Source organism: Eleutherodactylus coqui, chromosome 3 (assembly GCF_035609145.1).
Source record: "Eleutherodactylus coqui strain aEleCoq1 chromosome 3, aEleCoq1.hap1, whole genome shotgun sequence".
Classification (NCBI taxonomy): Eukaryota; Metazoa; Chordata; class Amphibia; order Anura; family Eleutherodactylidae; genus Eleutherodactylus; species Eleutherodactylus coqui.
In genome coordinates this window covers 77144801-77172644 of record NC_089839.1, presented here as the reverse complement: position 1 = coordinate 77172644, position 27844 = coordinate 77144801, and the positions used below count along the sequence as shown (strand labels likewise).

Genomic DNA, 27844 nt, shown 5'->3' with positions numbered 1-27844 from the left:
GGTTCCAGGGAGCCACCCATGCTGTGGGTGCACACGGAATTCCCATTGCGGAGTTGTACCTGCCTGTGACTATTTATAAAAAACCCCGGTCTGACTGGGGCATGCAGACACCTTGACAGAATGAATAGTGTGTGGCACATGGGTTCCCCATTACTATGCCCACGTTTGCAGCTCCTGATGGAGGTGGCACAGGATTGGATTTCTCATTGCTTCTGTACAGCATTATGGGCTATCGCCCCGCCCCTTTTAAAGAGGGTCGCTGCCTGGCTGTGCCAACCCTCTGCAGTGTGTGCCTGCGGTTCCTCCTCATGGCAGATGCACTTATAAATAGAAATGAGGGTGGTGTGGCTATGAGGCCAGCGTGTGGCATGAGGGCAGCTGAGGGCAGCTGAAGGCTGCGCAGGGACACTTTGGTGTGCGCTGTGGACACTGGGTCGTGCAGGGGGGGTGTTGGGCAGCATGTAACCCAGGAGAAGTGGCAGCGGAGTGTCATGCAGGCAGTGATTGTGCTTTGTTGGAGGTAGTGTGGTGCTTAGCTAAGGTATGCCTTGCTAATGAGGGTTTTTCAGAAGTAAAAATTGTTGGGAGGGGGGGGGGGCCCACTCTTGCCGCTATTGTGGCTTAATAGTGGGACCTGGGAACTTGAGATGCAGCCCAACATGTAGCCCCTCGCCTGCCGTATCCTTTGCTGTGTCGTTCCCATCACTTTCTTGAATTGCCCAGATTTTCACAAATGAAAACCTTAGCGAGCATCGGCGAAATACAAAAATGCTCGAGTCGCCCATTGACTTCAATGGGGTTCGTTACTCGAAACGAACCCTCGAGCATCGCGAAAATTTCGTCTCGAGTAACGAGCACCCGAGCATTTTGGTGCTCGCTCATCTCTAATAATTACCTCATGTGATCACAGACTATGTTCAGTCTGTGATCTATTGGTATACCCAAGTCTTTTTCACATGTGCTGCTGCTTAGCTCTTTTCCTCCCATTTTCGATGTCCTTTTTTCATTTTATATGCCCAGATGAAGGACTTTGCATTTCTCCACTTTTCTAAATCTTTGTTAATACTCTCTCTTCTCCAGTATTGGCTGTACCTCTTATCTCTGTGTCGTCTGCAAATTTGATCAGTTTCCCCTGAATTCCCTCAACTAGATCATTTATAAAATTGTTGAACAATACTAGGCTCAGAACAGAACCTTGTGGTACCCCACATAAGACATTCTTCCACTTGGATGCACAGCCATTTATGATCACTGTTTGTGAATCCACCTAACAGTTGCCTTGTCAATACCAAATTTGTTAATTTTTTTCAAAAAGAATGATATTGTTTTATCAAATGCTTTACTAAAGTCAGTATATACTATATCTACCACATTTCCCTGATCAACCCAGTTGGCGAAGCTGTCATAGAAGGAAATTAGATTTGTCTGGCATGACTTGTTTGTTACAAACCCATGCTGGCTCTAGTTAATTACTCCAGTCTCATACAAGTACTTGCATATATGCTGTTTAATAATTTGTTCAAAGATCTTTCCCAATATGAAAGTCAGGCTCACAGGCCTGCAGTTTCCTGGATCCACCTTCTTGCCTATTTTGAAGATAGGGACAACATTTGCCCTTTTCCAATCTTGTGGGACTTCTCCTGTTCTCCATGAGTTTTCAAACATTACAGTGAGTGGTTCAGCAATTACCTCGGCTGCTTCCTTCAGTATTCTAGCATGTATTTCATCAGAATTCATCTGATCCTAGAGACATGAATTCATTTAAAGGGGTTGTCTCGCGAAAGCAAGTGGGGTTAAGCACTTCTGTATGGCCATGTTAATGCACTTTGTAATATACATCGTGCATTAAATATGAGCCATACAGAAGTTATTCACTTACCTTCCCTGCGCTGGCGTCCCCGTCTCCATGGCTCCGTCTAACTTCAGCGTCTAATCGCCCGATTAGATGCGCTTGCGCAGAAGGGTCTTCTGCCTTCGGGTCTGTCCGGCAGCAGCGGCGTTCTGGCTCCACCCCTTCTACGCGTCATCGCGTAGCTCCGCCCCGTCACGTGTGCCGATTCCAATCACCTGATTGGCTGAAATCAGCTCACATGACGGGGCGGAGCTACACGATGACGCGTAGAAGGGGCGGAGCCAGAACGCCGCTCGTGCCAGACCGAGCCGAAGGCAGAAGACCCTTCTGCGCAAGCGCGTCTAATCGGGCGATTAGATGCTGAAGTTAGACGGAGCCATGTAGACGGGGACGCCAGGGCAGGGAAGGTAAGTGAATAACTTCTGTATGGCTCATATTTAATGCACGATGTATATTACAAAGTGCATTAATATGGCCATACAGAAGTGCTTAACCCCACTTGCTTTCGCGAGACAACCCCTTTAAGTTAGCTAAGTGGTCCCTCACCATCTCTCTGCTTATAGATAGCTTGCATTATTTTATTACTTCAATAGCACAGGGAAGATCAGTTGATGTTACGTCTACTTTCTGAGAGAAAACAGATACAAAATAGGATTTAAATATCCTGTTAGCATCTTTGACTTTTCTTTTGACATACCCCCCAAATCCTTTTTTATTGCTTTCGGCTTTTCTTGCAAACCTCAAGTCATAATTAGCTTTAACTATTCAGACATGTGCACTAAAGTTTCTGCAGACTGCTTTATATTCTTCTTCAATATTGCCCCCTCTTTCCGTTTGATAAACTTTTTTTTTTCTTTTTTTAGCATGTGTATAAGCTCTGTGTTCATTTAATCTGGTCTCTTTAAATGCTTTCCATTCATCCTTCTTTTTGGGGTTGTTAACGATTGTGCTTTGAGAATCACATTTCGCAATATTTCCCAACCTTCTTAGACATTTGGACATCCCGTGATTGGATCCTACCTACCTTCTTTCTGAGTTCTTTAAAAGCTGCCTTTCTAAAATCCAACCTTGAAGTGCGATCAGTGCCTCCTAAGGCCCCATTCACTCATACTTCCCCAACCATTTCCACCATGTTGGTAAGAATTAGATCCAAGATAGCAGATCACCTTGTTATCTCTTCTACCTTTTGGAAGGTAAGACTTATCAGCAAGGGCAGATAATAATTTGTTGGATCCATTAAATTTGCCTGACAAAGATTCTCAACAAATGTCTGGATATTCAAAATCTCCCATGATCACTATGTCGTACTTTTTTGAGAAATTGGCCATCTGATATAGAAAGAGTTCATCCATATCTTCTGCTCGTCCAGGTGGCCTATAGTAAATGCCTACAATGTCCTTTCTTTTGTTCTCAACTTGTATTAGCTAAACAGACCATTTTAAATAGCACTATGGAAATCTGAAGGTGGCTGGAAAGCAGTGGTGGCGCAGATCTGTAAATAAAAGATGTTAGTTGATGATTTAGTTGGAACTTTGGAATAATGGGCCCAAGTGAAAACGTTACCGGAATTTTGAAAATTTTGCCCAATCTCCAGAATACCCCTTTAAAAGGGTTATCCGGGAGATAACCCTGTTTTTCAAAACAGGCTCAGTTTGTAGTAGCAACATAAAAGAAGACATACTCGTCTTCTCCCATCCTGCGACGCTGTCATTATAAATGGACCTGGTTCCTGGTTTACACCCAGCTATGAACATCATCAACTCCGGGGCTATGTGACCGCTGCAGCCAATCACTGGCTTTCTGCAATGGTGATCAGCTACTGTGGTCACATGATCTGATTTCAGGATGTCTTCACTCTGCACCTTTAAGTGAAGACAAGTGGTAACTAGATGCATGTAGAACAAAAGCAGCAGACGGAACAGGGAAGGTGAGTTTGTCTTTTTTTATGTTACTACAACAGAATGAGCCCGTTTTTAAAGAAAAAAAGGTTCCCTAGAAAACGCCTTTAACCCCTTCACGACCAATGACGTATCGGTACGTCATGGAGCATTGGGGTATGTATGAAGAGAGGTTGCGTGGCAACCTCTCTTCATACAGTGCGGGCGTCAGCTGTTTATAACAGCTGACATCCGCGGGCAGTAGCCACAAGCGGCCGCGCCGCCAATCGCGGCTATTAACCATTTAAATGCCATCCCCCGAACGATGTTTGGGGGTCCCACACGGCCCCCCCGTGGTGAGATCGGGGGAGCTGTGCAGGTGTCATGGCAGCCGGGACCCTAATGAAAGGCCCCAGGTCTGCCTTAACAGACTACCTATCAAGCCATCCCCGTGTGGTGGCTTGATAGACTGCCTGTCAAAAAGCAGTATGACGTAATGCTATAGCATTACGTCATACTGCAGGAAAATCAAAGCATTGCATGTTAAAGTCCCCCAGGGGGACTTAAAAGTAATGTAAAAAAAAATCAATTAAGTTTTTTTTAATAAAAAAAAAAGTTGTAAAAGTTTAAATCACCCCCCTTTTGCCATATCTATTATTAAAAAATCTAAATAATAAATTAAAAATATGTATTTGGTATCGCTGCGTCCGTAAAAGTCCGAACTATCAAAGTAGCGCATTATTTTTCCCGTACGGTGAACGTCGTTCCATGTCTCCCAGAAAACACGCAATAAAAAGCGATCAAAAAGTCTTATGTATTCCAAATTCAGAAACTACAGAACATCCCGCAAAAAATGAGCCCTTGCTAAACTATGTCAACGGAAAAATAAAAAAGTTATTGAGCGCACAAAATGACGGCAGAAAATAATTGAAAAAAATTAAATGTCTTTGAAAAAAAAAGAGGCGAATAGTAAGAAAAAAACTCTACAAGTTTGGTATCGTAGTAATCGTACCGACCCATAGAATAAAGTTATCATGTTGTTTTTATCATGTCGTTTTTATTGCCGTTTGTGCGGCGTAGAAACAAGACGCACTAAAAGATGTGGAAATGTCATTCTTTTTTTCATTTTACTCCACTTAGAATTTTTTTAAAGTTTTTCAGTACATTATATGGTACTTTAAATAGCACCATTGAAAAACACAACTCGTCCCGCAAAAAACAAGCCCTCATCCAGTGGATAAATAAAGGAGTTACGCTTTTTTTAAAGGGGGGAGGAAAAAACGAAAATGGAAAAAGAAAAAGGGCCGCGTCATTAAGGGGTTAAAGGCTAAGTAAAAAAAATTTTACCAACTTTTGACTTCGAGACATGAGAAATTTTGATCAGTGAGGGACCAGGTGCTGAGACTCTCACCAATCGCTAATAAAAGAAGAGTCAGAAGCGCTCATCTCTGTGCTGTGCCCATTTGGCTGTTTTCATCACTGCTTGGAGCTGTGTACAAGCTCCATAGAAAGTCTATGGAGTCCATACACCGCTTGCAGTGACAGACCAACGGTCACAGTTACAGATGAGCTTTTCTATCCATTCATTTCAGTGATTTTGGAGGGTTTCAGCACCCGGAAACCCCACCAATCAAAACTTTTAAAATGTCACTATGGCAGGTCAGAAGTTTGTAAAAAGTTTAGTTACCCTTTAATCACCAATTATTTGCTTTTTCTTTCTCTCTTAGGATAGAACTATGTCTGTTGTAAGCATCGATCTATCCTAAGATAGAAATATAAAGGAAATAATATAAGGGCAGACTAGATGGACCATGTGGGCTTTTTCTGCCATCAAGTGTCTATGCTGCTGTATTTCTGTGTTTAACCATCAGATTAAACTCAAGCATGTATTTTTCCAGATTGGAAAATGATAGAATCTGAATGCAATGAGAGACAAAATAGTTCTTGAACTGCATAACCTAAAAGTTAAACTTAAAACATCCACAGATGTCCTCAAGTTTTTGTATATGTGAACATTTCATCGGTAGAGGCATGGTTGTGAATCCTAGTCACAGTTTTTGAATATAATCTCTGTGGCAAGTAAGCATTATCCAGATATTGTTTGTTTTCTATAGCTTTTCAACCAATCCCAAAAGAAGACGACAGTGATGTTTCTGACAGCAGCAGTGATCTCACAGTGTCCATCACTGAATCAGAAGACATGTCCGCTGATGATCTGCTTGATGCCATTGATGGCAAAAAAGATCAGGTGAAATTACAAACCAAAAATGAACCTGCGGAGAAACTTCCTGCGTCCAACAAGAAGCTCCCAAACAGCAAGTTAACGAGCTCCCCAGAACATAAGTCATATGAGGAGTCCTCATCAATCTCTACAGTCAGTGAGTAAGTCGAAAATGATTGATATAACTTTATAGTATTTACTGTATTGAACTAAGGCCAGGCTCACACAACCATTTTTCCGGCATTCCATACATGTAGCTAGTACACAATGGCAATGCATACTTGCTGCATGCGCCAATCTGCATACACTATTTTGGTGTTTATTCATGAGTAATTCGCAGTAAGACAGAACATGACACAATTGTTTTTGCACGCGTATTTCACACAGCTCATGTGAGTGACACAATGAAAGTGTATGGGAGATGGCTACTGCGTACTGAGGGTGGCTTCACACGAGCATGTGCGTGTGCCGTACATAGGTGCGCACCGACGTACTTTCACAAACACGCGTGAATGCAGGTCCATGCCCATTGCCTTCAATAGGGCTGCGGCTGCTGGCGATGGCCCCTTAAATATAAATCCTTTCCTGAAAATCATCCCTGTTTGTGTAAAAAAAATAAAATAAAAGAATAAAATATATATATATATATATATACTCACCTCTCCGCCGCTGCCGTGTAAATATTCCCCACGGGGAGTCCCCTTGTCACTGAACACTGTTACAGCACTGTCACAGTGATCACTGCCAAAAGGACTCCCTGTAGGAAGTAAAGATTCCCCTGCCACAGCTGTCACAGCTCTGACAGCTGTGGCAGAGGATCGCGATGTTCTCCCATTGCTTTCAATGGGACTTGCAATTCAGCAGTCCCATTGAAAGCAATGGGCTGCTGGCAACCTCTGCAGGGATTTTCAGGAAAGGGCTTTAATTATAAGCCCTCCCCTGAAAATCATACCTAGAATGTGTTAATAATAAGAAAAATTATACTCACCTCTCTACCATGTCTTCTCCCTGCACTGCTCTGAAGCTCTTTCAGCAGGCGGGGATTTAAAATCCCCGCCTGCTGAAAGGGCTGTGTCTGATTGGCTGAGCGCTCAGCCAATCACAGGCAGCTCTCAGCCATTCATTGAATGACAGCTGAGTGCTGCCTGTGAATGGTCACAGACTCAGCCATTCATAGAATTCAATCTCCATTGGCTTCAATGTTTAAATACCATGTGACATACTTTTTTCCTGGAATACCTCTGCATAAAAAAGCAGTTCTTCCAGGATTTTGTGCCGGATCTGCAATGGAATCTCCAAACGGAGGTTTGAGCACAGTTGTAAACCTGGCCTTACATGACAGACACTCACAAGAACTTCCAATACTGTAATTATTTATTTTTTTGCATGGAAGGAACACTATACATAAACAGTGCAATTAATAAAATGATATAAATTGATCCAAAAAATACTGAATAAATGCTGCTTGTGTTTCATTAAGCACATATCAAAGTGGACTAATAGACGAGAAGAATACTGGTTCTCAAGGAGTCTTGAAAATCCCATTCTAGCATACACCATGTACGATAAAAAATAAAAAAAAGTACGCAAAAAGTAAAATGAAGAATAGACGAAAATATATCATAATAAAACAATTTCACATATTATTTAGACACAACAATGGTAATAAATAAAATAGTGAAAAAAAATCAAAATCATAACATTAGAAATGATAAAATAATATCGTAATGACAATAGCCGAACAATGGTGGTATGGTGATGGTGAGCATTAGTTGAACAGTTAAAAGTAGACCATAGTCTGAAAATACAAAATTACAATCTGCTGTACAGTAAATCTGTAACAGAGTAACAAAAATAGCCTGACTGTATGGGAGATCCAACCATAATCTTGCCCGATGGTTCTAGTAGTACTTTGAAGAACTGTTATTATTTTGGCAAACTTTTGTAAGTCTGAATTAAATTAGCAGCAGGTTGAATCAGGTGATAACAGTCAATAACCAGGTAAACGGCCCTGTCGGCATCAATAATCCCAGCCAATGTAAATCACGTCCTGAGTAGTTACACAGACGCTTCAAGGCAAAATTCATGTGTAAATAGTACATTTGTGTAACATAATTTAATAGGAAGTCAGTTCCGCTCACCCATCAGGAGTGGTGATAGTTATGAAAGCTTTATATCAAATTACTATCATATCTGATTATTCGATAACACGCATTTTATTAATGTATATGATTTAATCACTGGCCATCCAAGCCAGTGTTGCCCTATGTGGCCAAGCCCAATTATCTGACATTTCATTTCATATAGTAATAACTATGGAATACTATTACTGTATTTTTCAGACCAAAGAAAAATCTTGCTAAAAAGTGTGTGCATCTTTTGGTCTGATGTCAGAAGGGTCTGGCAGTGCCAGGCCCCTGTGACCACTTCCATAATGATCTGTTACAACGCAAAAGCACTTTAATTGATCTTAAAGACCAGCAACTCCACCAGGTAATACTTTTCCTTCTGTGCAGAGCCCTGTTCCTGGTGTCGCTGAGTAGCACACTTCCTCTCAGCATCTGTATGTACAGGAAGTGCAGTAACGCCAACGCCAGGGGGACGTATCAGAGGTCAGAACCTGTGATACTCAGCGGAGCTTGGACATGAGTTGCACAGGGAAGGTAAAATACTTACTAGTGGGGTTGCTGCCTCACTAGAGGTACTGGGAGCACTATTACCACTGGGGGTCACCATAACTAGTGCAACCACTGGAGATCGCTATTACCACTGGCGGCCACTATTTATACTGGAGGCCACTGTTATTGCTGGGACCATTGGAGATGCTATTACTACTGTGGGGCACTATTACCACTGGGGACTACTACTGGGGGGCACTATTACTACTGTTACCACTGGGGGCCACTATTAATACTGAAGACCACTGTTATTGCTGGGATCATTGGAGACACTATTACTACTGCGGGGCACTATTACCACTGGGGACAACTACTGGGGGGCACTATTACTACTGTTACTACTGGGGGCCACTATTAATACTGGAACCACAAGGGGCCGCTATTACTACTGGAGGGCACTATTACTACTGAAGGGGCAATATTACTACTGGGACCACTAAGGGCACTATTACTGGGGGGCTTTGTAACCACTGGAGGCCACTATTACTACTGGGAAAAACAGGGTGCACTATTACTGGGGGCCTTGTTACTGCTGGGGACCACTAATAAAACTGGAACCACAGGGGACCGCTATTACTACTTGAGCACTGTTACTATTGGGAGGACAATATTACTTCTGGGACCACTGGGGGCATTATTACGGAGGGGCTGTGTAACCACTGGAGGCCACTATTACTACTGGGGGGTACTGTTACTACGAGGGGACTCTGAGGACCACTATTACTACTGGAGGTCACTATTACTACTGGGACCACTAGGAACACTATTACCACGAGGGGCTGCTATTACTACTGGAGTACTGTTACTACTAGGGGCCACTATTAATACAGGGACCACTGGGAACACTATTACCACTGGGGGCCACTATTACTACTGACACCATTATTACTACTGGGATCACTGGGGCCACTATTACTACTAGAACCACTTATGGCACTGTTACTACTGGGGTCCACTATTATACTGGGACCACTGGGAACACTATTACCACTAGGGGGCCACTATTACTACTCTGAGCAGAACTAATACAGTGATTCTGCTTAGTACAGATCCTGAGGGGTGGAGTTTAACACTGGAGTTCTCTCTTTGGTGTCCTTTCTTATGCTCTGCTTGCTCAGGTCCTTCACAAGTTTTGTCAGGATTGCCTTTTTTTAGCTGGCCTACAACCTTATTGTGTTGAGTACTCTATTGGAGAATTGGCTACATTTTCCCTTTTACCTCTTTACTTCACAGATTTATCTTGCATAAACCGTAAGTGTATAGTATAATATATGGTGTATTTAATAAAAGGGATGCTAAAATGTATTTCAAAGCTGGTGTTGCTAGATGAAATGGCTTTTACCCGTGCGTGTGCTTCAGCCTGGATGAAGAGGACCATGCACAGATTTATTGTCTGCTGCAGAGAGTACCAGATATAATTCAAGCTGTCAGCTTAATCAGACCGTTTCCAGGAAGCAACCTGTAAAAGAGAGGAACCTCTTGTTCGGTGACCTCCGATCCCGAGCCTGCTGCAGATTGTCATAAATTCTGTCCTCCTTTCTGTTGGTGTCCTTTCCTTCTCCTCCTCCTTATTATCGCCGTCCCCTCAAGTGGCACCCAGAAAGACCACCCAGACGTAATCACAATGGAGAAAAATGAGCTATCTTCCAAAATAAAGGTTTGGTGAGACTCGCTGAGAAAGCAAAGAAAAGCCCTGCTTATCTGAATCGAGGTTATATTCTCTAAAACAAACAGTCCGGTGATGGATGCACAGCTGCTTGCAAACTCTAGACTGGTTTTATTGTCATATTCTGTCCCGAAAGATACAGCCATCTATTCTGTAGTGCTAATGGTGGCTATTGTTTGAATTTTGTTGTAAAGAAAAGTCAAATGATGCTCTCAATAATTCCCATCCAAAAATGACTTGAAAGCAGGCCAGGATTCTGTGTGGCTCAACAGATATCTGATTCTTGTAGTGCCTATTTACGTTAAACCCTACACAAAGCAGGCGGTCTGGAAGTGAAGCCTGAATGGCTATTTACAACGCTGTAAAAAGGATTAAAAGATTTCTATTGTTACAATGTTTAAATCTTAATTTGCATTATTAAACGACTGAAGCCTTCACCAAATCCTCATTTGTCCACCACAACAAGTAGATGTGTGTGCCTGCAGGTGGTCTGTAGATCTGATCTCAAAACCTACAGATAGCTGGCGGGCTGCTCCTCCACACTGATCAATTGTTCCTGCCTCTCAAGGCCCTGGCGGATGCGGTGGCAATTACCTTGGCACCTCCACAAGTTATTAATTATCAGCTGGCTTCTTTATGCGTGAAGGATTTATGCTTTATGATCCTTCATCATCATATTTTTAGTAAACTTGGTTCACGACAGGCAAACACATTAAGATTTTCAAGTCCACTTGAGAACAAGAGGCCTACACTAGTGATTCTCATAGCTATTGTTACAAGTTTGATGTAGGTTCCCGAAGGCTTATTCATTAACGCTTCCAAATTCACCGTATATTAGCCTTACAGAGCCAGATTCTACAGACTGATGGGGAAGTTTGCCAGATATGAGGAAGACGTTGAATGTCTAGACTGTCGAAAATCAAAAAATGGGGTTTTTGGCGATGATGGAAAATCTTGGAGGCAAGTTCATCAATGTACAGTATTAACCCTTTGCAATCCACTGTCTAAAGTCTTAAGACATTATGATTTAAGGCTATACAGCTCCGATGTTGGAAGACATCCGTCGGGGTTCTCTTACTGTATATTGCCAGCCTTTCTGCTGTTGAAGCCTATCCAACATGTCAGCTCATGCAGTACTGCAGTACTGGCTTTAGCCAGCATATAGCGCTGTTTTATAATGGCAGAAAAAGAGTAAGCCCCCTAGGAAAACCAGGATGCAAATTGGACTGAAAAGGGTTAATTCCAGTTTTCTGTTGCAAATACATTGATAGGTATAATGTTGGATCTTATGAAGCTCTTACACTTTTTTTTAAGGAGATGTCAGCATGTGGCAAGTGTGGGTGGGACTTCAGAATCGGATTCAATGTGACTTAAAACAGTGCCCTGTTAATGGATGTAGCATGCTGCACTGGGGATAGGAGTTGTGCATCTCCTGGGTAGCAAGTCAATGTTAATATTAATGGAAAAAAAGCATGGGGATTGTTTCACCAAAAGAAGCTATTCTCTATCCACACAATAGGGGATAACCAGTTAATTGTTGGCGGTCCAACCACTGCGACCCCTGCTGATCACAAGAACAGAGGTCCCAAAGTACCTGGAGTAAGTGGAGTTACCTTCAAGCATGCAACACTCCATTTATTTCAGTGGGACCACTGGAGCTGGCTAAGTGCTTGAACTTGGCTACCTCAGTAGACCCATTTAAATGAATGGAACAGTGGTGTGCATGAGTGACTATCACTCCATTCATGCGGGGACCTTCCATACTTTTGTTCTAGTGATCTATGGGGGTCCCAAGGGTAGGACCACCACTGATTATCTAGCTGTGTCCAATCCTGTGCATAGAGAATAACTTTTTTTTGTTGGACAACCTTTATAGGTGCTCATATGTGATTCATGACATCTCGGCTTCATGATCGTCAGTGATGTTAATGGGTAGCTGGGATTGTGCATTCCAGTGATGATGTGCTGGCATTTGAGTCTGAATTGGCATGTTTGAGTAACAGAAGAGACGGTCGGACCCTATTACCAGGAATAGTGCCAGGGACTTGAAATGCTTGGTTAGTAGATAAATTGCTGGAATGTGATGATTGTTTTCACATAATGGATTAGCAGGATTTCTGTACTATGCATTGCTGTACTAATGGACTTTTGTTGAAGTTATGCTATGTTTTGTCCTTACAGAAATAATCTTTCTAGCAAAGGATTCATTCATTTGCTTCATTGCATAGAAGGTATGCTGCAGCAGATGGGACCTGTTCCTATCCAACTGTACCGGGACACAGGTCTAAGTCACAAGAGAAGGGATTATCTCATAAGGTATGGTTTATTAGAAAGCTGCTGCATGTTTATTAAAGCTGTGTTTACACAGGCAATATTCCTGTGCGAGTTCTGTCCAATCTCAAGAACTCAGTAATTAGAATGGGTTCATTCACACTAGCGATTTTGCACTCGGATCCCCAGTCTGATTTTCAAAAATGGCTGCGTGTTCTATTCTTGTCCAATTCAAAAAGGGGGGCGCCCATGTGCTGTCTAATGCGAATTGTGCCCAAGAATCTCGGGCACAACTCGCAATAGCCCGTGTGCATACAGCCTCAAGTAGTAATGTATATTACAGCTCTTCTTGTCACAGAAAGGGTTTAGAGTGTCCCTTTAAAACTTAGCTTTTATTAATAAAAATGTATATAAAAAGGATTTTTTGTGAATCCTAAAACAGACACAGATACAGACAACAAAAATTAGTATAATGTGACCGGCGTTATCTCCCGAAAAAATGTAAGCCAAAGTCAGGTATCTGGGGAGACGTTTTTAGGTAAAAAAACTCCCTTAGCGGATAAGTGAATCCTGTTACCCAGTACCTAAAAGGTAGTTAGTTATTGGCTGGGGATATTTCAAGGGTCAATTTTGGAAAATCAAGTTCCTGACTTGTAAATAGTTATATCAGCTAGCGTACTGTTCAAGAAGACGGTTTGTGCTTAAATGAACAGTGCACAGTTATATCTTATAGAGGTCGCTGTCTGATAAAACATCTATCTTGGACACACATCAACGCATAGAGAACATGAATGTTCTCTATATTACAGCTCTTCCAATTATCCCCTTAGTGATGAAGCCTGTTTGCGCCTTAGTGACAAAGCCACATTTTAGAAATCTGGCATCTGTCACTTTAACATAGAATAACTCTGTAAAGGTTTTGCATATCCAAATGATTCTGACGTTGTTTTTTCGCCACATGTTGTACTTCATTTAGGTGGTAAAACTTGACCAATAGAATTTGTGTATAGTTAATAAAAGCTCTAAAATTGGGAACATTTCTTTTTAGGAGGTAATGCAATTTAGAGAACAAAAAATAAAATGTAATACATTTGCAAATATGTCATTTTAAAGACTTTTTTTTTATAGTGCACGTGAAATTGAGGATTTGCACCCCAAAATGGATACCTGTTTGTCTTGTGTTCAGAAACATACCCCTTGTGGCAAAACAGGGACCAAACCAAAAGGAGCAGCTGGTGGCTTTTAGAACGCTTGAAGGCGTTTTATGCCCCATTGCCCACTTGTAGAGCCCTTGAGCGGCCAAAATGACAGAGAACCCCCACAAATGACCCCATTTTGAAAATTGGGGATCTGATCCATGAGGGGAGCTGAATCTTTAACCTTATTTAACTTTTTTTTACACTTAATGTGATCACCATGACAGCTCCTGGTTGTCGGCTACCTACTGCAGCTGACAGCATGGAGCTATCACGTCCCCAGGCCCCGCTGCTTGATTCCTCAGAGTAAGCGTGTTTTCACGACCCTGAGGATTAAAGCCCACAAAGCCAGGACTTAAAAAGGAAATGGAGCGTTCGATAAGGGGTTAAAGACAAGGATGAAATGTGAATATGTGTACATGTGCTTGACTATAAGCTTTGTGATCATTCTCCAAAGGTTGGATTTATATTTGTGCACATTCAGTGGAACAATAACCTTAATTATAATTGTTATGTAAATTAGTAGCAGCCAAAGTTTGGGAACCTATGTTTTGTTTAATTTCAGAGATATTGGTACTTTTCTGTTTTATTCTTGGAGTCTCTTTTGCAAAAGTAGCAACAGGAAGTGTAGCCATATTGTTTGTCACTTTAGAATTACCTTCTTACAAATTGGTGGTGAAACTTACCATTCAGTCAGTGTGGTCAGCTAATAACCGCTCAAGGACCAGCCCATTGCCTTTTTACGTCCTAACTTGCTGGGTTTTAATCCTTGAGGACGTAGAAACATGTTTCCTGCATGGATTAAGGCCCTGCAAATTGGGAACGTAACAGCTTCATGCTGCCGCCTCCCAGAGGTAGCCGTTAAACTGGAGCTGCCATTCTGGGCCACGGGACCCCTACCCCGGTCACATGATTGCCGGCATTTACCGAATGCGGGTGATCATATAAAAGTCAACAAAAAGTTAAAGGTTCAGCTGCCCTGATGGATCAGATCCATCAGAGCAGCTGAAAGTACTCACCAGCCTTCTCCGCGAAGTCCCACACTGTCCTGGTCTCCTGGGTCACGGCGGCGCCTGCGGCGCATGTGCACAAGGCATGATGCATCGGGCCCGTACACAGAAGGCCATGCGGCCTGGGAAATTTAAAAACTCTCTGGCTTCCCACTCCCATGCATAGCCGAGAGCAGAAAGATGTCACCGGGGACCGCTGTATGCGGTTCCCGGTCACATGATTGCTGCTATCTAATGGATAACAGCGATCATGTAAAGTAAAAAAAAGTTTAAAAGAAAGACTAAAAAGTTTAAGTTTCATCTCCCTTCACGCATCATATCAGTGAGGGGAGATGAAATTACGTACCTAAGGCCCCAGATTTATCCGTGGACCTCACCACGGCTCCACGCACGCTCCCGCCGCCAAAATGGCGGACGCATTTGTAAAAGCCACAGATTATCAGGGTAATTTAAAATCTCCCTGCACCTAGCTACCAAACATAGCCAAGAGACTGGAGATTTCACAGGGGCCTGCAGTTTGCGGCCCCATGTCATGTGATTGCCGTTTTCCAATAGAAAAAAGGTAAAGTTTCACCTCCAATCACGGATCCGATCCATGAGGGGAGGTTAAATTACTTTCCTAAGGCCTCTGGTGATGTCCTTTAACGGGATCTTTATTCGTGGAACTTTCCCCAAATTTGGCGCATGTGCCCATCAGCAAAATGGTGGACAAAAGCGCAGAAGCGCCGGAGGGCCCGGGAAATTTAAAGTCTCCTTTCTCCTGGCTACTAAAGGTAACCGAGAGCCTGGAGCAGTGACCAAGGGCCGCAGTGAGCGGTCCCCGGTCATGTGATTGCCGTTATCCAATGGATAATTGCGATTACATAAAAGTTGGGTAAATATCTGGATGTAAGCAGCACTGCCTGGAGCTCTCAAAGAATCATCCTGGAGCCTTCACGGAATAAAATTCCAATTTTCATCTTTATTGCTAAAAAAAACTCCATTGGCAATAAAGATGAAAATTGGAATTTTATTCCGTGAAGGCTCCAGGATGTTTCTTTGAGAGCTCCAGGCGGTGCTGCTTATATCATGATATTTACCCAGTGTTTAAACGGGACCCAGAAAGTCCGGATTCCATGGTGAGCGTGCACCTTTTAAGGCCTCATGTCCACGGGGAAAATCAGATCCGCTGCAGATTCTCCATGTAGAATCTGCAGCGGGTCCCTCCTGCCCCGCGGACATGAGCGCTGAAAATGGGAATAAATGAGAATAAACTTACCTCCGATCCGCTCCGTTTCTTCTCTTCGCGGCGGCGTCATCTTCTCTCGTCGCGGCCGGATCTTCATTCTTCGGCTCGGCGGATGTGCACGATGACGTCGGTGACGTGCCCCGCGCATGCGCCGGGCCGAAGCAAAATGATCCGGCCGCGGCTGAGAGAAGATGGCGCCGCGGAGACGAGAAGAACCGGAGCGGGTGAGTAAAATATGATTTTTGTGTCCCGCGGATCCGGACGGCTTCCATAGGCTTCAATAGAAGCCCGCGGGAGCCGTCCCCGCGGGAGACCCGCATGAAAATGGAGCATGGTCCAGATTTTTTCATGCTCCATTTTTTTTTAAATGCCTTTTATTGACGATCCGCGGGTATTTATCTACCCGCGGGTGGTCAATGCATCCCTATGGGGTGCGGATCCGCGTGCAGGTAATCCGCTGCGGATTTTAAATAACATTTTCCCCGTGGACATGAGGCCTATTAAGCTTGACGCTTTTTTCTGCTACATCTCCCTACTTCACAAGCTGTGTTGTTTTGGTGTGCTGCTGAGGCCCTTCAGTTATTTACACGATTACATAAAAGTTAAGACACAGTTGAAGTTTGATGCGCCTTTCGGTTTGAGCCCTGTTGTTCATACGGACATAATATTAGGGCCACAACGGGTATGTTTCTGAAAATGGGACAAATGGGGGGATCCATTTTGGGGTGAAAGGCTTCATTAAGATGTGTGCTTTACAAAAAAAAATGTTTTTAAAATGACACAATTGCCAAAAAAACCATAATTTTTTCCTTCTGCTTTGCTCAGATTCATTCAAAAACTGTGGGGTCAAAATATGCAGTACACCCCTAGATGAATGCACTAAGGGGTTTAGTTTTCAAAATGGGGTAATTTGTGGGGGTTCTCCATCGTTTTGGCTGCTCTGGGACTCTACAAGTGTGCTATGGGGCATAAATCACCTTTAAGCAAAATGTCTGTTCTAAAAGCCACCGGCTGCTCCTTTCGTTTTGGGCCCCGTTGTGAATACGGACATAAGATTGGACCACAATGCGTATGATTATGAACACGGGACAAACGGGGGTATCCATTTTATGGTACAAGTCTTCATTAATGTGTGTGCTGTACAAAATAAACTGTTTTAAAAGTGACATGATTGCCAATAAAATGAAAATCATATTTTTTTTCCTCCTGATTTGCTTAGATTCATTCAAAAACCTGTGGAGTCAAAATGCGCAGTGCACCCCTAGATAAATTCGTTAAGGGGTCTAGTTTTCAAAATGGGGTTATTTGTGGGGGTTCTCCATCATTTTGGCCGCTCAAGGGCTCTACAAGTGGGCAATGGGGCCTAAATCACCTTCAAGCAAAATGTCTGTTCTGGAAGCCACCGGCTTGTGCATATGGACACAAGATTAGAGCCACAATGGGTATGGCTCAGAACACAAGACAAACATGGGTATCCATTTTGGGTGCAATTCCTCATTTTCATGTGCATTATAGAAAAAAATCCTGTCTTTTAAATTACATATTTGCAAAAATATGAAATTTTATTTTTCTCCTCTAAATTGCATTAATTCCTGAAAAAACTGTGGGGTAAAAATACTCCCGACCCCCCTCAGTGAATACATTAGGGGTATAATTTTTAAAATGGGGTCATTTGTGGGAGTATCTATCGTTTTGACACCCATGAGCCTTTGCAATCTTGGCTTGGTGTAGGAAAAGAAAATGTTCCTCAAAATGGTAATAATCAATCTTAAATTTGTACGTCTCCTATATGGTTAAAAAAAAACTAACTTTTTCCAATGTGCATCCAGAATAAAGTAAAAAGATGTAAATATATATCTTATCAAAATTTGTACAGCCTGTTTGCACATATTTGAGATATTGCAGTTGAAAATGTGAAAAATGGCAATTTTTAAAAATTGTTCCCAATTTTGTCCCTTTTAATAAATATACACAAATTCTATTGGTCCATTTTTACCGCCTAAATGAAGTACAATATGTGGCGAAAAAACAATGTCAGAATCACTGGGATGTCAGATTTCCAAAATTTGGCCTGGTCATTAAGGCGCAAACAGGCTCGGTCACTAAGGGGATAACAAAGTGACAGTTTACTGAGAAACGCATTCAGAGCTGACAACCAATATGGTTGCACTTCCTTTTTGTAACAATGTCTGCCTCAAAAGAATGTTGAACATAATTCTGAAAGGTTTGATACAAATATAAAACTTACTAATAATCTTTTTTTTTCAAACTGAAGTCTTCTGTTGCTTTGTACTGTGGTGCTCTGCATTGTTCTTTGTCATATGTTATGAGGATGACCTAGTTATGTCTCCATGCTTTATTTTTTTTGGAACTCTTAAACTATTTAACTTCCATAAAGTTGTTCAAATTATTATTTTCAGATTTGTGAATATGTATCACATGTAGCGCTGTGTATATCTGATGTTTTAACACATCTTTATATTCTAGTCTGTGTAATCAGATGAAGCTTCTAAAAGCGGAAGACCTGGAGGCCTGTACTGCACTGGTCATCCACCAGCTCCAGATAGACACTAGACGAAGTTTACACAAGGAAATTAATAGCGATCTTGACCAAAAAGAAGAAAGGTAAAGTGTCATTCGGGAAAGTTTTTAAAAAATGTTCCTATTACTTCTATGATATGTTGGTTGGTCAATGGGGGTGGGGTGGGGGGGGCAGTTAATGTTGATTATGGGAAATAGCTTTTTTCAAAGTATTATCTAGATTTTTCAGCAGTTTTTTGTTCATGAATAGGTAGATGTGCAGTTGGCCTATTGCTATACTTCATCCCCATAAACCAATTGTTGGCCCATGTAAAAGAAAGTTAAATAAGCTTCAATCAAAGAGCTTGCCAATCGGCACTCGGTACATCGGGCTGCGAATTTGGCCAGTATAAAAGTACCCTTAGTCTAAACTGATAAGATCACATTCACAAACTCATCAAACTTATTTCTGATTTCTATGTCCTATTCTACTGGATTATTCTTATAAGCCATGGTTTTATTACATACACGCTATCTTTATATTGCTGTAAAACAATCACATTTGTACTTGTGATCATTTACTTTTGTAGATGTGATTAGGCCTTTATTATAAAAATGTGATCTCATTATTTTTGCAGCCATTTCTTAAGCTGGAAGGATTTGGCCAAAAACCAAATACAAACATTCCTGGACATGTCAATTATCATTTGAATGCATGTATAAAATACAATAATTTAGATGACTGACTGTTGGATTCAATGGGATTACTGTAAAGACAATGAAATAGTAACCATAGAAACACCATATAAATCTGTAGTGAGATAAAACTCATTGTATGAATATTAATAGAAAATATTTAATTGTCAGTCAGACTTAGAAGTATCAGATTGGTATACGTTAATGGTGCAAACCAGCAGTCCAATAGAAATAAATGGAGTAGTACACATGCGTAACTGCCACTCCATGCATATGCAGAGACTCAAGACTCCCATTTTCATCAATTGGGGGTGGTCTCAATGGTCAAACGCCGCCAATGAGACAATTATTTGGTATCTTGTAGATTGGGGTTAAAGGGGTTTTCCAGGTAGAATACTACTGATGACCTATCCTTAGGATCATCAGCGAAGCAGCGGAAATCTCTGCGCCAACCTCTGTGTAGTGGCCAGCACTTGTAATTGCAGGCACAGTTCGCGTTGATTTTAATGAGTGTCACCATCATAGGAATCTATGATGATGACCATTTGGGGCAGTAAACACTGCAGAATGACCAGGATTCAGGCTCATAAAATGGACACAGAAATACAGCCTTAACCCCTTAACAACTGCCCATATGCCTTTTTTAAGGGCGGCTGTTATGGAGCTTTATTCTGGTGGAATCACCTTTTTACGGCAGTGCATCCGAAACCTGGCATCGCTTTCCTGGGGTAACGGGTATTCGCCTGTTGGATAACAGCCTGGCACGTACTCAAACAGCAGGGACTGGAAAAACCTCTGATCCCCACTGTTTAACCCTTTACATGCCACAGTCAATTCGACCACATCATGTAAAAAGCTCAAAGAGGGAAGGGGCTCCCTCTGTCACTCAAGGACCCTGCAATGTGATCGAAGGGCCCCAATGGGTTGCTGTGGCACCTGGAGGCTTGAAAATGATCTCTGGCTCTGCCAGCAGTAGTGGTCTGTGAATTTTAGCCTTTGGCTGAGCTTCAAAGGCTTTATAATACACTGCTATAGTAATATATTAAAAGAATCAGAAAAGATAGTGATATTCAAGGCCCCTCGTGAAACAAAAAAAATTGTAAATATAAAAACGCCAAAACCCCACCTTATGTAAAAAAAAAAAAATGTAAAAACAAAATCATAAATTTGGTATCCCACATTCATAATAACCCAGAGTAAAGTTAATGCATTACTTAGCTCTCACAGCGCACGTCATGTCCTAAAAAACAGAAAAGAAAGCGATCAAAATGTTGTATGAATCAACAAATGGTACCGTCACGCAAAACAAACAAAAAAACCTCACAAGGCACCGTTAACTTAAAAACAGAAAAATGTTAGAGGTCTTTGAATACAGCGATAAAAATAAACCTTTTTAAGGCTTTAGTCAGACGGGCGTTTTTTTCGCGCGATTTGCGGATCGCATGACGGATGCGCATCCGCAAATCGCGTGACCGGTGCCAGAAAATCGCCAGAAAATCTGCTCCTAGCCGCGTTTCATTAGAAACGGGCCAGAGCTGTCCAGCGCATTGCATTCAATGGAGCCGGCAATACAGCCGACTCCATTGAAAGCAATGGGCTGCCGGCATGCGCGGGATGAATTGTCAGGAAGGGCTTAAATATATAATCCCTTCCCTGCAATTTATCCAGAAAAGTGTTAAAATAAAAAATATATATATACTTACCTGCTCCCAGCAGCCGGAGTTCCGTGCGGCGGTCCTGCAGTGGGTGTGAAGGGGGTGTGAGTCAGACCTGCCCCCTGATTGGATGCAATGGGCAAACATCGTTCTTCTCTGCCACAGCTGTTACAGCTGTGGCAGAGAAGAAGGATTTGTCTTCTATATGTTCTCAATGGGGTCGGCGCTGCTGCCGCCGGCCCCATTGAGCGCATATAGAGAAGAGAACAGGAATCGCAGATCACAGATAGGTGCGATCTGCGATTTCTGTTCTATAATTTATCGGACGAGCGCATAAAAAGCGCTCATGTGTCCGATACCATTGCAAAGCAATGGTTTTAAAAAATCGCCGGACGCATGCGCATGCGCAAATCGCGCGAAAAAATGCCCGCCTGACTAAGGCCTTATTGTGAAGTGTGAAAAAGTAGCCAACAAATCCTATATAATATTTGGTATTGATGTAATTGAACTGACTTGCAGAATTAATTTAACATATTATTTATACAGCACGGTGAACACCATGAAAGCTAAAAACACAAAATATACCAGAATTTCAGATTTTGGTAATCTTGCCTCTATAAAAAAAATGGGATAAAAAACGGGATCAAAAGGTTATATGTTCCCAAAAAATGGATAAATGAAGACTACAGTTCATCCCACAAAAACAAGCCCTCATAGAGCTCTGGCGATAGGAAATTATAGATGCTATGGTTCTTGAAATGCGGCCACACAACAGCAAATCTTTATTTTAAAAAAAGGTATTTTTTGTGTACAAAGATAGCAAAACATAAAAAACGGTATAAACTTGGCATCACCAGAATGGTGCTGACTAGAGATGAGCGAACGTACTCGTTTCGAGTACTTACGCACCCGAGTACCGCCATTTTCGAGTACTTCAGTACTCGGGTGAAAAGATTCGGGGGGCGCCGGGGGGCGGGAAGAGGCGTGGCGGTGCGGGGGGTAGCAGCGGGGAACAGGGGGGAGCCCTCTCTCTCTCCCTCTCCCCCCCCACTCCCCACTGCTACCCCCTGTGCCACCATGGCGCCCCCTGAATTTTTTCACCCGAGTACGGAAGTACTCGGAAATCGCGGTATTCGGGCGAAAAAGTGGCGTGGCCGAGCACGTTCGCTCATCTCTAGTGCTGACCCAGAGAATAATCTCATCACATTAGTAGATATGAGCGAGTATACTTGCTAAGAGCAAATGCTCGAGCGAGCATTGCCTTTAGTGAGTACCTGCCCGCTCAAGACATAAGGTTCGGGTGCCGGTGCGGGGGAGCGGTGAGTAGCGGCAGTCAACAGGGGGGAGCGGGGGGGAGAGAGGGAGAGAGAGATCTCCCCTCCGTTCCTCCCCGCTCTCCCCCGCAGCTCCCTGCCCGCCGCCGGCAGCCAAACCTTTTGTCTCGAGCGGGCAGGTACTCGCTAAGGGTAATGCTCGCTCGAGCAATTGCCCTTAGCGAGTATGCTCGCTCATCACTACACATTAGTTATTTTGCAGGCTGTAAGAATGAAATTTAAAAAACAAATGGTGGAATTTCTTTTTATTTCACAAATCCCCCTAAAAATAAAAGGTATACTGTACTTTACTAATCACTGTGACAATTGAGGCTCTTGGAGCAATCTAAACTATTTGTCACTGAGAAGGCCTGAGACTAAAATATAACTTTTAATAATTTTAAAAATTAAAATTTACCCTGATTAGACAGGGTGGTTACGACCCAAAAACAGACACAAAGGTAACAAACAAACAAAAACAAAACTTCCGAGTGGAATTTGGACAGTTTGTGAGTATACAGAGTCTCACCAACCTCCTAGCCACCAAGGTAAGTGTTACCAAGAGGACTGACAAATGGAGTGAACCTACAGGGCCTTTGGACAAAGATATAAGGCCAAAAGTATCGGACCCTAATAGGTGGTTAATGGTCGTTTTTTGTTAATGGAAACGTGCACATAATTCAACGGCACCGTTCCAGACCATAGACATCAATCACTCCAAGAATTACTAAATAGTGGATTGATAATAATCTATTAAATCCACAATAATTGATGGAGGTATTGTACTCTTATACCCACTTAATCACAACACTATACAGTGTTAATGTGATTTAATATTGCTAAAGTTTACTTCCACGTCGGGACAGTAATCTGTCAAGACCCGATTTATATTGTGTGGGTCCAGGTTGTGTTTATCAGACAACAAAACTGGAGAACTGGACTTATATAGTCTAGACTTCCTTGTGCATATTGTACGTCGCACATAAGTGGGCGGTGCCAGACGAGCCATGTCATTACGGCATATGCCGCATCGTTAAAACTAAGCCGCTCGGCCGTGCTACGTCGGTTCCCATACGTGGCGCTACACCACGTGACCCGGCGCCCTGTTATTATGTAAGCAGCGGCGTCATTAACATCAGACGCCGTTGCTTTCTATCATTGGCTAGCTCGTGCACAATGACACACTACGTGCCGTGACGTATCACGTGATCCGGCGCGTTTGTGCATGGAAACCTATGTGTTACTTAGCAACGGCCCCGGCCTTGTCCCCTTTCCAAATGACACGTCATTTTTGGCCCTCCTATCGCTACGGATTACCCAATTGGAATCTTAAATCACTCCCCTCCCACAAGGAGGAGTTAGCCCTACATAAACGGACCAGGTACAGACAGTTACCAGGTCTGTCAATTTGAAGTGTTGCCTCATAAGGGGCTGGTAGTATAGCGCAGTTAACGGTCACCATCTGGGACCGCACTATTAGTTAGCCAGGTTAGGTGCTCTTATCATAGTAACCTTAAACTGACCTCCCTGGCATGTTATGCTGCATGGGGTATTGCACGCCATCATATCAGGCGCTTAGACACCTAAGTTACTAGCATCCATGTCCGTTACATGGTGATCCAATAACGAACCTATCTAAGACGGTTTGCTAGGTTCGGTGTTGTCTATATACTCAAGCATGCATCATGTGTAGGGTTAGCATACTATCCTTGTTTGCTCCTACACACTGTGCAATCAATCTTCCAGCCCGTTTTCTTGTAGCGTGACGAACGTCAGGTTACATGCGCTAATTCTTGATATCTTCTTTTGCGCAACTGACGTTCACCACCTAATTTGAATTTAACAACAATTGGAGTACAATTTTGTACTTTGTGTCAATTTCAAACACATTCAAGTCCTCTTTTTCGTCCTGATGAAGCAGTGACCTTAAAAATCTTTCCTGCACTGTGGAAACGCGTTGGCGACCGTGGACGATTTTGGTTGCTTCAGTCAATAATTGACTCTAGTCAACTACTTACAAATTTATTAAAATCTGTACCTATACTGGCACACATCATTATAGTCTTGACTCCTTCTGACAACAATATGCACAAGGAAGTCTAGACTATATAAGTCCAGTTCTCCAGTTTTGTTGTCTGATAAACACAACCTGGACCCACACAATATAAATCGGGTCTTGACAGATTACTGTCCCGACGTGGAAGTAAACTTTAGCAATATTAAATCACATTAACACTGTATAGTGTTGTGATTAAGTGGGTATAAGAGTACAATACCTCCATCAATTATTGTGGATTTAATAGATTATTATCAATCCACTATTTAGTAATTCTTGGAGTGATTGATGTCTATGGTCTGGAACGGTGCCGTTGAATTATGTGCACGTTTCCATTAACAAAAAACGACCATTAACCACCTATTAGGGTCCGATACATTTGGCCTTATATCTTTGTCCAAAGGCCCTGTAGGTTCACTCCATTTGTCAGTCCTCTTGGTAACACTTACCTTGGTGGCTAGGAGGTTGGTGAGACTCTGTATACTCACAAACTGTCCAAATTCCACTCGGAAGTTTTGTTTTTGTTTGTTTGTTACCTTTGTGTCTGTTTTTGGGTCGTAACCACCCTGTATACTGTACTTTATGTGTACCCCAAAATTATGTCATTAAAATATACAACTTGTCCAGCAAAACACAAGCCCTCCTATAGCTAAGTCGACAAAAAATGTATGTTACGGCTCCCGTATTGCAACGATGAAAAAAACGGAAACATTAGTTAGCCATTAAGGCGCGAATAGGCTTCATCACTAAGGGGTTAAGATGCTGGTGTGAAATTGCCCGAACAGTGATGAACTATTTACAATCCTTCACCCGCTACTTGTTTGAAAAGGCTTTATTCCACCATGTACACTTGTGTGATAGTGGCCTTAGCTTCAGGGTTGATAATATAATGGTAGAACCATACAATGACATGCAATGCAGGTACAGCGCTCAAGCAAATATGGAGTGACTATAATAGCGCTTCTGTGCCCTTTGTTATACAGTGCGTACATTGGTGGAGAATATTAGACGTTGTTACTCAAGGTTTCTAGCATTTGCAGATGAAATACAATGTATTATTCTCCTTTATTGTTTGCCATAAAGAATGTATTAGCCAATTAGAGGAGCTGTTACTTTTCAGCATTAACACCAAAACCAGTTTTAACCTTCAGAATGCAGCTCCATTTTTCAAATCCAACCTGTATCACTTCATGTGCTAATGACTTTGGAGGGGTTTTGTCAGGGAACTGGGGTCTGGGTACTGGAAGTCCCTGAAACTGCCTGCAACCCCTGTCCCTACCTACTTCCCCTCCTGGGCTAAGCCCCAGGGCGACAACTGGGCGACAGCCCCTAGACTCTCTAGGGATGAGGGGCGAGGAGTCAGACTACAAACAAACACTGAGACAAACAAACACAGAGGTTGGTCAAGTAATCCAGGTCGGCAACAGGAGGGTATGCAGTACAAGGGGGTCAGGCGAAGGCGAAGTTGGGGGCCAAGCAAGTAAGTCAAACAGGGAGTCCGTTAAATCCAAGGAACGCGAGTGCAGCAGAAGACCTAGCATCAAGTATCGAGTGCAGAGCAAGAGCAGACATCCAACAACGAGTGCAGAGCAAGCGCGACCCCGCAATGGGGACGTGGTGCGGGGCGGTAACCGGCCGCGTCCCCAGCAACCCGGCTAACTATGTGCACGCCCCCTGCGCACGGAGCGCGCGCCTGGAGACGGTGTACAAGATAACGGCAGCCAGGCGAGGTCACCGAGACCGGGGCTCCTCTGCGCTGCAGCCCGAGTAATAAGACTGGTAATGCGGGCACGGAGACCCCCAGAGCCGCTGGACCTGGCCGGTTTTACTTATCTAAGTAATTCAGATATTGCTTCCTAGTGACACATTGTATTTTATTAGTGATAAACTTTTGCTTTTATTTTATGTATTTGTTAAAAGAAAATAGAGGATTTGGAAAATTTGCCTTGCTTGTAAATGAGATACTCTTAGCACATAAAATAGTTTATAAGTAACAATTGCCCTGTGCTTACCCTGCGCTGGCATCATTTTCTAAATTTTTTTTTTTTGATTTGTAAAAATCATTTTTTAGGGACCAAATTCAGTCTGAAGTGACTTTGAGGGGCCTATGTATTCTAATCAAAAATTGTATCAATTCAAAATAGATTACCCCACTCTGCAAATGGTGGCCTTCAAAGAATTCAAAATGGCATTTAGGAACTTTGTTAACCCTTTAGGTGTTTTCCAAGCATTAAAGTGGAGGTAAAATTTGAACTTATTTATTTTTTTGCAGACTTTCAATTTTAAACCATTTTTTTCCCATAACACAGCCAGAGTTAACAGAGAAACAAAACTTAAGCATTCATTTATTACCCTGATTCTGCAGTTTTTAGAAATTGGAGTGGAACAGGTTGCCACGGGAGGTGGTGGGTTCTTCTTCCATGGAAGTCTTCATACAGAGACTGGACAGACATCTGTGTGGGATTAATTATTTAGTGATCCTGCATTGAGCAGGGGGTTGGACCCGATGACCCTGGAAGTCCCTTCCAACTGTACCATTCTATGACTCTATGAACGTCAGCTGGCGTAACGCCTCTGAAGGGTTCTACAGACATTCACCTAGCAATAGAAGCCTGTACTACTAACTGCCTGCGCATCAGAAGATTTTGGTTTCTTTTGGGTACCCTCTCGTATTATATATACATTTTTGACTGAATTAAAAATAAACCATCCATAATGCGGCCATGACAGCTGTGATGGATTCATTTTCAAGTAGATCCCAGTGAATCCTGACAGCCCCGTTTATTTACGATGCGATCTGGCAAGTTTTCATTCATTTTGGCATCAACAAGCGACCAAATCTCGATCTGAGCAACAAATTGTTTATTATACTTCGAAATTCTTTTCAAAGTATAATAAACAATCTTTTCCCCAATCTCAGGGGGTGCCCGACTCCAACCATTTTCCAAGCCCACCCGAGGACCTGAAAGCTGTCCAGGCCTGCCAAGTGTGGTCATTTTTTTCCCAAGCCTCTGGTTCCTCCACCCCCAGTTCCTCAAAATGCATTAACGCGTGATAGCTCCTTTTGAGATTAGACTTTTTTATAAGACCTAGTGTTTCTTACGCCGGCCTTATTATTATTATTCCTGCTGGTGCAGGATGCGCCTAATGCAACTTTGCAATTTGCCAACCTTCTTTGGCTTGTGACATACCTTGTAAAAAAAAGTGTGCATTTTTTTTCGCAGCACCCTCGTAAAAAAACCCAAACAAAAGCATATCTCTCTCTGGGTGCCATGGCGTTCTGGTTAGCAATTACTGGTCTAATGTATGAAGAGATCCATGCTTCTTTAAACATTAGTTGCACCTCAGGGCTGTTCTTCAGCCTTGAACAGATCTATGCCAACTGGGAACCGGCAAAGATTTCTTGTATAAATTGTTTCATTTCTTGGCATAAACTATGCATGAATCTGTTGGGCCAAACTGGCCATGTCCCCTCCCAACAAGCCTTACCCCCTTTCCCCACAAGTGTCATGAGTCGACGTACATTATAAAAAGTTGCAATTTTTGGTGCAATCCCAGACTGCATAAAACTACTGTGACTTCTGTACGCCACATTTCATTTGATA

General features: G+C 42.6%; 1 protein-coding gene across 2 annotated transcripts in view; it reads left to right on the top strand.

Moving 5' to 3' along the window:
- Positions 1–27844, top strand: part of KIZ (kizuna centrosomal protein) — a 130762-nt gene that overhangs the window by 57087 nt on the left and 45831 nt on the right. For both annotated transcript variants that reach the window (XM_066595756.1, XM_066595755.1), the window contains exons 5-7: positions 5844–6111; positions 12476–12610; positions 18487–18624. In XM_066595756.1, the coding sequence (XP_066451853.1) occupies positions 5844–6111; positions 12476–12610; positions 18487–18624 (541 nt within the window). The remainder of the gene's footprint in view (positions 1–5843; positions 6112–12475; positions 12611–18486; positions 18625–27844) is intronic.